Source organism: Oncorhynchus gorbuscha, linkage group LG03 (genome assembly GCF_021184085.1).
Source record: "Oncorhynchus gorbuscha isolate QuinsamMale2020 ecotype Even-year linkage group LG03, OgorEven_v1.0, whole genome shotgun sequence".
Classification (NCBI taxonomy): domain Eukaryota; kingdom Metazoa; phylum Chordata; class Actinopteri; order Salmoniformes; family Salmonidae; genus Oncorhynchus; species Oncorhynchus gorbuscha.
The window spans coordinates 93,906,066-93,920,624 of record NC_060175.1 but is presented as its reverse complement, the minus strand read 5'-3'; the positions used below and the strand labels follow the sequence as shown (position 1 = coordinate 93,920,624).

The 14,559-nt window shown below is 43.9% G+C and overlaps 1 protein-coding gene across 1 annotated transcript in view; it reads right to left on the bottom strand.

Moving 5' to 3' along the window:
- LOC124032265 (low-density lipoprotein receptor-related protein 1-like) overlaps window positions 1-14,559 on the bottom strand; it is a 265,328-nt gene that overhangs the window by 49,022 nt on the left and 201,747 nt on the right. Inside the window, exons 45-56 of the mRNA XM_046344528.1 lie at window positions 14,296-14,488; window positions 13,793-13,918; window positions 12,150-12,278; window positions 11,817-11,936; window positions 10,961-11,074; window positions 9,494-9,643; window positions 9,105-9,227; window positions 8,723-8,839; window positions 8,402-8,530; window positions 7,557-7,679; window positions 3,005-3,145; window positions 2,507-2,694 (exon numbers count right to left, since the gene is read on the bottom strand). Coding sequence (XP_046200484.1) covers window positions 2,507-2,694; window positions 3,005-3,145; window positions 7,557-7,679; window positions 8,402-8,530; window positions 8,723-8,839; window positions 9,105-9,227; window positions 9,494-9,643; window positions 10,961-11,074; window positions 11,817-11,936; window positions 12,150-12,278; window positions 13,793-13,918; window positions 14,296-14,488 — 1,653 coding nt within the window. The remainder of the gene's footprint in view (window positions 1-2,506; window positions 2,695-3,004; window positions 3,146-7,556; window positions 7,680-8,401; window positions 8,531-8,722; window positions 8,840-9,104; window positions 9,228-9,493; window positions 9,644-10,960; window positions 11,075-11,816; window positions 11,937-12,149; window positions 12,279-13,792; window positions 13,919-14,295; window positions 14,489-14,559) is intronic.

The window sequence follows — 14,559 nt, the reverse complement described above, 5'->3', positions numbered from 1 at the left end:
AGGGGACACACAGACAACATGTCAATACACTAGAACACTGTAGAGACCCCAGGGGACACACAGACAACATGTCTATACAGTAGGTCAGTGCTGTACCAGCAGATTCACACTGTTCACCAACAGTTAATGTAGAGCAGACAGCTGAACTACAGGAGGGTGATGAGACTGAGCTCCAGGAGGGTGATGAGACTGAACTACAGGAGGGTGATGAGACTGAACTACAGGAGGGTGATGAGACCTGAACTACAGGAGGGTGATGAGACTGAGCTACAGGAGGGTGATGAGACTGTAAGTCGCTCTGGATAAGAGCGTCTGCTAAATTACTTAAATGTAAATGTAAATGTAATCTACAGGAGGGTGATGAGACTGATCTACAGGGGGGTGATGAGACTTAACTACAGGAGGGTGATGAGACTGAGCTACAAAGGGGGATGAGACTGAGCTACAGGAGGGTGATGAGACTGAGCTACAGGAGAGTGATGAGACTGAGCTACAGGAGGGTGATGAGACTGATCTACAGGAGGGTGATGAGACTGAGCTACAGGAGGGTGATGAGACTGATCTACAGGAGGATGATGAGACTGAGCTACAGGAGGGTAATGAGACAGCTACATGAGGGTGATGAGACTGAGCTACAGGAGGGTGATGAGACTGAGCTACATGAGGGTGATGAGACTGATCTACAGGAGGATGATGAGACTGAGCTACAGGAGGGTAATGAGACAGCTACATGAGGGTGATGAGACTGAGCTACAGGAGGGAGATGAGACTGATCTACAGGAGGGTAATGAGACTGAGCTACAGTTTAGTTTATTTAGTTTAGTTTAGTTTTTTTACAGGGACAGTGCACATTAATCAACGTTTCAGTAAAAGTGCCGGTTTTAGCCAGCCGGCTAATTTTCGACCGCAGTCCCTGGGCAGGTTATTAAAAACAATTACAATATAGACAATAGCACCACAGAACAAGCAAGACATAGCAACATAGGACAAGCTAGACATAGCATACAGACAGAGCAACATAGAACAAAAAGCAGCAAAACAAAATTCATAAAAGCAACAAAGTGTTTCCACACCTCACAAACTACAGACAACAGACAACATGGAAAGCGGCAACACACAGCTAGGGACCATGTTCACAAATCTGATTGACCTTTAGCCAGGTCTTCAAGCATTTTGTGAAAGTGTGATATGTGGTGCAGTTATGTGTGTCTGATGGCAGTGTATTCCAGACATGGGAAGCTCTCACAGAGAATGCAGATTTACTAAAGGTGCTTTTCCTTAGGGGAACTATACAGTCACCTCTCATGGCAGACCTTGTGGATCTGCTGCCATATGTCTGGGTTTTCTGTTTAACAAAAATATTGAGTGGAGGGGGAGCCAGGCCATTAAGGATCTTGAATATAAGACATGCGTCGGTGTATTGCACAAGATTTTCCCAACTCAAGAGCTCATGCTTTCTAAGGATGTGACAATGATGATGGCTATTGGGCTTCCTATCAAGCACTTTGAGAGCCTGTTTGTAGACAGACTGAATAGGTTTTAATGTTGTACAGCAAGCTTGGGCCCAACTAGTCAAGCAGTATGTTAAGTGGGGGAGTATCATAGAATTGAAGTACAGTTTTGCTACCTCTGTAGTCAAACAATTTCGTATAAATCGGAAATTAGCTAGGTTGAATTTGGTTATTTGAATTACCTTTTTCACATGCTTTTTAAAAGAGAGGTTGGAATCAAGTATGATGGAGGGTGATGAGACTGAGCTACAGGAGGGTAATGAGACTGAGCTACAGGAGGGTAATGAGACAGCTACATGAGGGTGATGAGACTGAGCTACAGGAGGGTGATGAGACTGATCTACAGGAGGGTGATGAGACTGAGCTACAGGAGGGTGATGAGACTGAGCTACAGAGGGGTGATGAGACTGAGCTACAGGAGGGTAATGAGACAGCTACATGAGGGTGATGAGACTGAGCTACAGGAGGGTGATGAGACTGATCTACAGGAGGGTGATGAGACTGAGCTACAGGAGGGTGATGAGACTGAGCTACAGGAGGGTGATGAGACTGAGCTACAGGAGGGTGATGAGACTGAGCTACAGAGGGGTGATGAGACTGAGCTACAGGAGGGTAATGAGACAGCTACATGAGGGTGATGAGACTGAGCTACAGGAGGGTGATGAGACTGAGCTACAGGAGGGTGATGAGACTGAGCTACAGGAGGGTGATGAGACTGAGCTACAGGAGGGTGATGAGACTGAGCTACAGGAGGGTGATGAGACTGAGCTACAGGAGGGAGATGAGACTGAGCTACAGGTGGGTGATGAGACTGAGCTACAGGAGGGTGATGAGACTGAGCTACAGGAGGGTGATGAGACTGAGCTACAGGAGGGTGATGAGACTGAGCTGGAGGGATTTGATTATGTTGCAGAATCTCCAGGTTGTATTACACTGGTAGAAATATTGCAAACGTGCACACAAGCTACATGCAGACGCACACACACGCCCCTTACCTTGAAACCTATCTTGAGGTCCTCACAGAGCTGAGAGCAGCCACTCTGCTTGCTGTTGAGACACTCGTTGATGAAGCAGTTGAGTTCGTCAGAGCCGTCGCCACAGTCGTCGTTACGGTCACACAGCAACGTCTCGTTAAGACACTTCCCGTTGCGACACATGTAGGCAGACTCATTACATTTCCTCTCTGTTGATGGAAGAAGATCCATTTAGGTTCTGCAGACTGAATAGCTGATACCTCAAACTAGTAAGGTTGCTCTACTGCAATGGCCAGAGAGAACATGAATGTGTCTGAGTCAAACGTATTTTCATTCGTTACTAAAACTAAACCTGCCAAGAAGGATGCTATGGTATTGTTAGCAGAAGCTATAGGCAATTACATTTGTTAACAATGCATCAACAATATTACACACAAAAGCTGTGATATTCTGCACTGTGCATGTCTACAGTACAGATGTAGACCACAGTGTGTGTATCTGTCTGTCTGTGTGTCTGACCTGAGTCTGTGCAGTGGGGGTTCTTGGGGACCTCGTCTGAGCGGTCCTGACAGTCAAACTCTCCGTCACACTCCCAGACCTTCTGGTTGAGGCAGCGGCCGTTGGTACAGCGGAACTCCCCTGGCCCACACGTTGGGTACTCTACAGAACAATACCACAATCACAAGTGTATTTTCGAGGGCACATTAGTTTAAATACATTTGTAACAAGGGGAACATATTTTTTGGAGAGTGCAGGACGAGAGATGCGAAGAGACAGTACTGAGGCATTTAACCCCGTTCTCTCTGCCCATCTCTCATTTAACCCCATTCTCTCTGTCCATCTCTCATTTAACCCCGTTCTCTCTGTCCATCTCTCATTTAACCCCGTTCTCTCTGCCCATCTCTCATTTAACCCTGTTCTCTCTGCCCATCTCTCATTTAACCCCGTTCTCTCTGCCCATCTCTCATTTAACCCCGTTCTCTCTGTCCATCTCTCATTTAACCCCGTTCTCTCTGTCCATCTCTCATTTAACCCCGTTCTCTCTGCCCATCTCTCATTTAACCCTGTTCTCTCTGCCCATCTCTCATTTAACCCCGTTCTCTCTGCCCATCTCTCATTTAACCCCGTTCTCTCTGTCCATCTCTCATTTAACCCCATTCTCTCTGCCCATCTCTCATTTAACCCCGTTCTCTCTGTCCATCTCTCATTTAACCCCATTCTCTCTGTCCATCTCTCATATAACCCCGTTCTCTCTGCCCATCTCTCATTTAACCCTGTTCTCTCTGCCCATCTCTCATTTAACCCCGTTCTCTCTGCCCATCTCTCATTTAACCCTGTTCTCTCTGCCCATCGCTCATTTAACCCCGTTCTCTCATTTAACCCGTTCTCTCTGCCCATCTCTCATTTAACCCTGTTCTCTCTGCCCATCTCTCATTTAACCCTGTTCTCTCTGCCCATCTCTCATTTAACCCCGTTCTCTCTGTCCATCTCTCATTTAACCCCGTTCTCTCTGTCCATCTCTCATTTAACCCTGTTCTCTCTGTCCATCTCTCATTTAACCCTGTTCTCTCTGTCCATCTCTCATTTAACCCTGTTCTCTCTGCCCATCTCTCATTTAACCCCGTTCTCTCTGTCCATCTCTCATTTAACCCCGTTCTCTCTGTCCATCTCTCATTTAACCCCATTCTCTCTGTCCATCTCTCATTTAACCCCGTTCTCTCTGTCCATCTCTCATTTAACCCCATTCTCTCTGTCCATCTCTCATTTAACCCCGTTCTCTCTGTCCATCTCTCATTTAACCCCGTTCTCTCTGCCCATCTCTCATTTAACCCCGTTCTCTCTGTCCATCTCTCATTTAACCCCGTTCTCTCTGTCCATCTCTCATTTAACCCCATTCTCTCTGTCCATCTCTCATTTAACCCCGTTCTCTCTGTCCATCTCTCATTTAACCCCGTTCTCTCTGCCCATCTCTCATTTAACCCTGTTCTCTCTGCCATCTCTCATTTAACCCCGTTCTCTCTGTCCATCGCTCATTTAACCCCGTTCTCTCATTTAACCCCGTTCTCTCTGCCCATCTCTCATTTAACCCTGTTCTCTCTGCCCATCTCTCATTTAACCCCGTTCTCTCTGTCCATCTCTCATTTAACCCTGTTCTCTCTGCCCATCTCTCATTTAACCCTGTTCTCTCTGCCCATCTCTCATTTAACCCCGTTCTCTCTGTCCATCTCTCATTTAACCCGTTCTCTCTGTCCATCTCTCATTTAACCCTGTTCTCTCTGCCCATCTCTCATTTAACCCCGTTCTCTCTGTCCATCTCTCATTTAACCCCGTTCTCTCTGTCCATCTCTCATTTAACCCCATTCTCTCTGTCCATCTCTCATTTAACCCCGTTCTCTCTGTCCATCTCTCATTTAACCCCGTTCTCTCTGTCCATCTCTCATTTAACCCCGTTCTCTCTGCCCATCTCTCATTTAACCCTGTTCTCTCTGCCATCTCTCATTTAACCCCGTTCTCTCTGCCATCTCTCATTTAACCCCGTTCTCTCTGTCCATCTCTCATTTAACCCCGTTCTCTCTGTCCATCTCTCATTTAACCCCATTCTCTCTGTCCATCTCTCATTTAACCCCGTTCTCTCTGCCCATCTCTCATTTAACCCCGTTCTCTCTGTCCATCTCTCATTTAACCCCGTTCTCTCTGCCCATCTCTCATTTAACCCCGTTCTCTCTGTCCATCTCTCATTTAACCCCGTTCTCTCTGCCCATCTCTCATTTAACCCCGTTCTCTCTGTCCATCTCTCATTTAACCCCGTTCTCTCTGTCCATCTCTCATTTAACCCCGTTCTCTCTGCCCATCTCTCATTTAACCCTGTTCTCTCTGCCATCTCTCATTTAACCCCGTTCTCTCTGTCCATCTCTCATTTAACCCCGTTCTCTCTGTCCATCTCTCATTTAACCCCGTTCTCTCTGCCATCTCTCATTTAACCCCGTTCTCTCTGTCCATCTCTCATTTAACCCTGTTCTCTCTGCCATCTCTCATTTAACCCTGTTCTCTCTGTCCATCTCTCATTTAACCCCGTTCTCTCTGCCATCTCTCATTTAACCCTGTTCTCTCTGTCCATCTCTCATTTAACCCCGTTCTCTCTGCCATCTCTCATTTAACCCCGTTCTCTCTGTCCATCTCTCATTTAACCCTGTTCTCTCTGCCATCTCTCATTTAACCCCGTTCTCTCTGCCATCTCTCATTTAACCCCGTTCTCTCTGTCCATCTCTCATTTAACCCTGTTCTCTCTGTCCATCTCTCATTTAACCCTGTTCTCTCTGCCATCTCTCATTTAACCCGTTCTCTCTGTCCATCTCTCATTTAACCCCGTTCTCTCTGCCATCTCTCATTTAACCCCGTTCTCTCTGTCCATCTCTCATTTAACCCTGTTCTCTCTGTCCATCTCTCATTTAACCCTGTTCTCTCTGTCCATCTCTCATTTAACCCCGTTCTCTCTGTCCATCTCTCATTTAACCCCGTTCTCTCTGTCCATCTCTCATTTAACCCTGTTCTCTCTGTCCATCTCTCATTTAACCCCGTTCTCTCTGCCCATCTCTCATTTAACCCCGTTCTCTCTGTCCATCTCTCATTTAACCCCATTCTCTCTGTCCATCTCTCATTTAACCCCGTTCTCTCTGTCCATCTCTCATTTAACCCCGTTCTCTCTGTCCATCTCTCATTTAACCCTGTTCTCTCTGTCCATCTCTCATTTAACCCCGTTCTCTCTGCCCATCTCTCATTTAACCCCGTTCTCTCTGTCCATCTCTCATTTAACCCTTTTCTCTCTGCCCATCTCTCATTTAACCCTGTTATCTCTGCCATCTCTCATTTAACCCCGTTCTCTCTGCCCATCTCTCATTTAACCCCGTTCTCTCTGCCCATCTCTCATTTAACCCCGTTCTCTCTGTCCATCTCTCATTTAACCCTGTTCTCTCTGTCCATCTCTCATTTAACCCCGTTCTCTCTGCCATCTCTCATTTAACCCCGTTCTCTCTGTCCATCTCTCATTTAACCCTGTTCTCTCTGCCATCTCTCATTTAACCCCGTTCTCTCTGCCATCTCTCATTTAACCCCGTTCTCTCTGTCCATCTCTCATTTAACCCTGTTCTCTCTGTCCATCTCTCATTTAACCCTGTTCTCTCTGTCCATCTCTCATTTAACCCTGTTCTCTCTGCCCATCTCTCATTTAACCCCGTTCTCTCTGTCCATCTCTCATTTAACCCTGTTCTCTCTGTCCATCTCTCATTTAACCCCGTTCTCTCTGTCCATCTCTCATTTAACCCTGTTCTCTCTGCCATCTCTCATTTAACCCCGTTCTCTCTGTCCATCTCTCATTTAACCCCGTTCTCTCTGCCATCTCTCATTTAACCCCGTTCTCTCTGTCCATCTCTCATTTAACCCTGTTCTCTCTGCCATCTCTCATTTAACCCTGTTCTCTCTGTCCATCTCTCATTTAACCCCGTTCTCTCTGCCATCTCTCATTTAACCCTGTTCTCTCTGCCATCTCTCATTTAACCCCGTTCTCTCTGCCATCTCTCATTTAACCCCGTTCTCTCTGTCCATCTCTCATTTAACCCTGTTCTCTCTGCCATCTCTCATTTAACCCCGTTCTCTCTGCCATCTCTCATTTAACCCCGTTCTCTCTGTCCATCTCTCATTTAACCCTGTTCTCTCTGTCCATCTCTCATTTAACCCTGTTCTCTCTGCCATCTCTCATTTAACCCGTTCTCTCTGTCCATCTCTCATTTAACCCCGTTCTCTCTGCCATCTCTCATTTAACCCCGTTCTCTCTGTCCATCTCTCATTTAACCCCGTTCTCTCTGCCATCTCTCATTTAACCCCGTTATCTCTGCCATCTCTCATTTAACACAGTTCTCTCTGTCCATCTCTCATTTAACCCCGTTCTCTCTGTCCATCTCTCATTTAACCCCGTTCTCTCTGTCCATCTCTCATTTAACCCCGTTCTCTCTGCCCATCTCTCCATAGCCCTTTCGCTTCTCCTCTGTTGCCATGCTGCATCACAAACACTCACCACACTCTGGGGACTCGTCTGATCCGTCAGAGCAGTCCATGTCATGGTCACACACAAATTGCTTGGGGATACAATGTCTGTTCTGACACATGAACTCATTCTCATCACAGGTGTTGTTGTACACTGACAGAGAGAGAGACACAGAGACATAGACAGAGACATAGACACAGACAGAGACACAGACAGAGACACAGACAGAGACACATACAGACAGAAAAAGAAGAGATAAATAGACAGAGAAAGGATTAGCAAACAGAGGCTATTGCAAGAATGAATGATACATACCCTTAGCAGTCTAACAATAGTCTGCAGATCCTCTGCTAATCAAATCATTAAGATGAATCATAAAAAGACAATGGAAGTCTCATGTCTTCCCATTCATCTATTAATACCCCAGCGAAATGTTGTAGTTTATAATTGGTTGCATTATCCAAACCCAATAGAGCCGTGTGACTCAAATGAGTCTTATGAGAGATTTAGTGGAAGTGTTTAATGTGTCCTTCTCCTACTCACTGAAGCCAGCCTTGATGGGTACCAGTCATATAGACACAGTTACTAAATCCACTTCAGATCAACTGTGGTGATTATTAGGACATTTGTGAATGTGTTGCGGTTGTCCTCACGCTACTCACAGCAGACAAATGCTGTTGCTATGTCACCAAACCAAAGTGCATGAACAGAACTGTAGAAGACTCCCACTCACAGCAGACAAATGCTGTTGCTATGTCACCAAACCAAAGTGCATGAACAGAACTGTAGAAGACTCCCACTCACAGCAGACAAATGCTGTTGCTATGTCACCAAACCAAAGTGCATGAACAGAACTGTAGAAGACTCCCACTCACAGCAGCCAGCCTTGATGCTCTCGTCAGCCCCGTCCAGACAGTCCTTGTCCCCGTCACACTTCCAGCGCTGAGGGACACACACATGAGTGCCGGGACACTGGAACGCCTCCGGGCTGCACGTCTTAGTTTCTATGGTGACGTAGGCAATATGAACAGGTTAGATAACTTTAGACTAGTAGTTGTCTTAAATTAAATGAAAATGATCAACAGATTTAATTTAATTTGTCAACAAATAAAATCTATTGATCTATTAATTGACAAGGTAGACAACTGTGTCTGATATGGGCCATAGATCATATAGGTGTGGGATGAGTCACTCACTGCATCTGTCGTCCTCGTCAGATTTGTCCCCACAGTCGTTGGCACCGTCACACACCCAGTGGTTAGAGATACAGCGATGGTTCCCACACTCAAACTCAGTGGACGTACAGAACTTATCTGCAAAGACAGAGGAAAATGTTTATTCAACGTCATCTGGGTTACAGTTGTTTCAGAATACATTTATCACCAAATTTACCACAATATATTGAAATTACTTATTTGAATGAACTATTCAACTTTGATCCCGTGGTTGTTGTGTTTATCTATTGAAAACACTGTTTTGATCTTTGTGTCACTACAGTACAGTTCAAAGTTGTGTATTACATCAGCTAAGGGAATGGGGGAAGGACAGAAGGTATCTATATAGGGCAAGTAGACTGACCACAGTGGGTCTCGTCAGCGCCGTTCTCACAGTCGTTCTCCTTGTCACAGGTCCAGCTCATAGGGATACAGCGACCACTGGGGCACGCAAAGAAGTTTACTGGGCACTTCAGCTTCTTTTTGTCTGGTAGAGAGTGTATATAATAAATACAAAATAACAGTTTTGAATATCGTATAAAGTTCTGCTATGAGTCAGACCTGTGGTACAAATAGCTATGCTTTGTTGACTGCGCAATGTAACTAATAGAATAGTCCCAAAAGTGCATTTTGGCACTCCCAGGCAGGCTAAAGCAAATGCTCAAAGTGTTTGAAAGTAAACACATACTATTTGAACCCATGAAATGCTGAAAAAAAGTCCCTAAAAGGAGAAAGGCAAGATCTGTCTGTTACCTGGGCAGTTCCTCTCGTCTGAGAAGTCTCCACAGTCGTTGTTACCGTCACATCTCCAGGAAGGCAGATGGCACAGTGTGGTCCTCTCACAGCTCTGGAAGGTCGCCCCCTTCACCCCCAGACGGAAGTAGCGAGAACAGTCAGTTGGCACTGGGGAGGAGGGACATTATACATCAGTGGCATTCAGTGGTGTAAAGTACTTCAGTAAAAATACTTTAAAGTACTACGTAAGTAGTTTTTTGGGGGTATCTGTACTTTACTATTTATATTGTTGACATCTTTTGCTTTTTACTCCACACATTTTTCCAGACACCCAAAAGTACTTATTACATTTTGAATGCTTCGCAGGACAGGAAAATGGTCCAATTCACACACGTATCAAGAGAACATCCCTGGGTATTCCTACTGCCTCTGATCTGGCGGACTCACTAAACATAAATGCTTTGTTGGTAAAATGATGTCTGAGTGCACCCCTGGCTATCCGTAAATAAAAATAAAATTGTGGTGTCTTTTCTTTATCTTAATATAAGGAATGTGAAATGATTTATACTTTTACTTTTGATACTTAAGTATATTTTAGCAATTACATTTACTTTTTATACTGAAGTATATTTCAAACCAAATACTTTTAGACTTTCACTCAAGTAATATTTTACTGGGTGACTTTCACCTTTACTTAAGTAATTTTCTATGAGGATATCTTTACTTTTACTTAAGTCATTTTCTATGAGGATATCTTTACTTTTACTTAAGTAATTTTCTATGAGGATATCTTTACTTTTACTTAAGTCATTTTCTATGAGGATATCTTTACTTTTACTTAAGTCATTTTCTATGAGGATATATTTACCTTTACTTAAGTCATTTTCTATGAGGATATCTTTACTTTTACTTAAGTCATTTTCTATGAGGATATCTTTACTTTTACTTAAGTCATTTTCTATGAGGATATCTTTACTTTTACTTAAGTCATTTTCTATGAGGATATATTTACTTTTACTTAAGTCATTTTCTATGAGGATATCTTTACTTTTACTTCAGTCATTTTCTATGAGGATATATTTACTTTTACTTAAGTCATTTTCTATGAGGATATCTTTACTTTTACTTAAGTCATTTTCTATGAGGATATATTTACCTTTACTTCAGTATGACAATAGTTTACTTTTCCAACACTGGTGACATTAGTGGTTAGTTGTGGGGGAGTATTATCTGTACATTCAACATGGAGTGTGTATGAACGTGTATCATATCCCCTATATAGGGCCTACTTGGTTAAATAAAGGTAATGTAATTCAAAATACAAATAAATAGTACACTACTACAGTCTGGGCCATGTCATAATGCACAGGGAATAGTGTCAGAGGAATCCAAGCTGATCTGCAGTTCTTCATTAGTGATACAGGATGGGTCAGAGAAATAGCTTTAACGATTTTTATTCAACAGATATCCAACATGTAGACTTACAGCAGTTCATCTCATCACTGGCGTCCTCACAGTTGACCACCTGGTCACAGCGGCTGGAGTTGGAGATGCAGCTTCCATCTCGACACCGGAACTCTGCAGCTTTGCAGAGGGTCACTGGAGAACACACACACAACACAATGGATATAGTAATATGGACACACACACACAGTCACACCATGACACACACACACACACACACACACACACACACACACACACACACACACACACACACACACACACACACACACACACACACACACACACACACACACACACACACACACACACACACACACACACACACACACACACACACACACACACACACACACGCACACACACACAACAAAATGGATATAGTAATATGGACACACACACAGTCACACCATGACACACACATACACACACAGTCACACCATAAACACACACACACACACACACACACACACACACACACACACACACACACACACACACACACACACACACACACACACACACACACACACACACACACACACACACACACACACACACACACACACACACACACACACACACACACTCACACTATGACACACACATAGTCACACCGCAACACGATTGGAAGTAGTAATATGGACACACACACAGTCACACCATGACACACACACACACACAGTCACACCATGACACACACACAACACACACACACATATAGTCACACCACAACACAAACGCATACAGTCACACTATGACACACATACAGTCACACTATGACACACACATAGTCACACCACAACACACACGCATACAGTCACACTATGACACACACACAGTCACACTATGACACACACACACATACAGGACTTACTGTTGCAGGGCAGCTCGTCTGAGTGATCTCCACAGTCATCAGTCCCGTCACACCAGAACATGTGGCCGATACAGCGTCCATTAATACATCGCCTGTAGCCTTTCTTACACAGACGGTTCGCTGCAGAGAGGAAGAACAGCATTAGAAGAGTTGTTCTCCAGTTGTCTTACTATGACTAAATGCTATCTCCTGAAATTAAACTGACATCCAATTTTCTTTCCTTTGTTGGACAAAGATCTAACTGACAATGTAATTCAAGCCTAGATTCCAAGTACTCAGATTGCAGACATGCATTGCGCAAGCAGATACATGCTCGTATGCACAAAGACTCACCGCAGTAGGACTGTTTCTCATCTGACTTGTCCTTGCAGTGGGCCATGCCATCACAGGTCAGGCTGTAGTTGATGCAATCCCCGTTGCCACACTCAAAGTCATCCACACTACCACACAATGCGTTCAGAGCTACAGTAGTAGGACCAAGGAGAGATGAAGATAGAGTCAGCACCATGTAGCCTAACCAGTCTGGACCCTTTTAATAGGGCCCCCTTTTCTTTTCAATTTTCACCTAAAATCCATCTGAAAGGAAACACTTTGAAGTTTGTGGAAATGTGAATGGAATGTAGAATAATATAACACAATAGATCTGGCTTTTTTTTCTACCACCATCTTTGAAATGCAACAGAAAGGTCCCAGTTCTAGACATCACTCTGGTTGTAATTCCGATGGTGTCCACAAGATGGCAGCAGTATATGTGCAATGTTCAGACCGATAACTTGAAGTATGAGCGAACTACATGACATTTAGTGTGAAGTCACCCAGGTACATTTGGGAAAAGCATTCATATTACATTTTTCTGCAAGAATATTGTCAAATCTGTAAACTTGGACTCTGATTTAGCTTTTCCAGTACTAGTAGCCATATTATAAGTGAAATATTTACAACACAACCAGTTTTCATAACTTCATATCTATGAATATTCTTATAATTTTTGTCCAAAACTAAAAGGCATGCTGTCGCACAATGTTAGCAGGTACATTTTGCGACAAATACAGGGTTTGTGGATACTCCCGCAAAGCACAGCTCTTTGGCTATCTAGATAGCTTTGTTTGACCCCGATTGGTGCTTATTTGACAAAGTTAGAGTCGATCAAGTGAAGACCGCCCGCGCCATCGTCGTGCCATGAAGGCGTCGCTCTCTGACCAAACATGGTGTTCTATAGGATATACTACACCCCTAATGATATAGTGAAGTCTGATTACATTCTAGGATCTCTGAGGAATACATACAAATGGGATTTGACTGGTTGAAACAACGTTTAGGGTTAGATTTTTTAAAAGATTTTCACAGATTCCTTTCTTTGCAAATTGAACGAGTGGAAATACAAAATCAATCGTGCATGCTATATGGACCTTTTTAGGATATGAAATAGGATTTTATCTAACAAAAGGACACTTCATGTTATCTTTGGGACCCTTCGGATGATAAATCAGATCAAGATTTCAGAATGTAAGTACACAAGGTGAATTTATCAAGCCTATCACGGTGAAAAAAAGTGTTCTGTTGTTAGCTCTCCTCAAACAATAGCATGGAATTTTTTCGCAGTAACAGCTACTGTAAATTGGACAGTGCAGTTATATTAACAAGAATTTAACAGATGATATAAGACAATTATATGTACCGACATTTGTTGTTTCTCTAAAATCTGACACAAGGCGCTACATGATTTACAACTGTCCCGTTGACGAGACGCCGATCCCTAATTAAACGAGGAGGTATTGACATGTCCTTGGACTGATCAGATCATCATCATCACAATTAGCATTTTACTCAGTGGATTAACACCAGTGTTCAGGTCTCAGACAAGGTAGCCCTGGTTTCTACTGCTCCATCTTTGGAAGACTACTGCAACGTTACTCCTCGCCCAAGTATAGTGCATCCAACCAACGCTGCTCCATCTGTGCCCCGCTCCTTCTCACCTGAACAGCTGTTGTCCTCCAGGAGTCTGCGGTCTCCACGGCAACTACAGTTGACCCTCGCATCTGAGGTGAGCAGACACAGGTCCTGACAACCCCCGTTGTTGGTCAGACAGGGGGAGAACTCACCTGGTGAGGAACAATCGTAAGCGTATTCCTTGTGTTATTATGCTTCATCTTTTGTTTTTGCATTGTTGGCCCGTAAGAAAGCATTTCTCTGTTAGTTTACACTTATTGTTTACAAAGCATGTGACAAATCAAATGTAAATCTGGTTAATTCATGTTCTGTATTATGCCATGTTTTATGTTTTGTGTGGGCACAAGGACAAGTATCTGTTGCTTTTGTAAACAGCTAAGGGGGATCCTAATGCAATACCAAAACCAATCAATTGATCAAAATCTATTTGCACATGATTAAGTAGAACAATTTGAAACCATCTTTCTTTCTGGTAGTTCCTCAGCATAAATGCCCCGCCCACTTTTGACCTATGAGTTCCACCACTCACAGCTGTTGGTGTCGTTGGCCACAGCGATTATTCCCATTGGCTGCTGGGGGATGTCATTTCTCAGTAACCTCATGTCTCTGCCCACAAACTTGTCAGCTCTGAGCACGGCCCTGCGGACCCAATCGGTCCAGAAGATGTAGTCCCCATAGACCGCCAGGCCAAACGGATGCACTGGCTCATTCTTCACCACCACCTATGGGGGCATTCACATGGTTAGTAAAAAGTTGGCCACACGAAAGTGGTTGGTTTATAAACACCAGGATT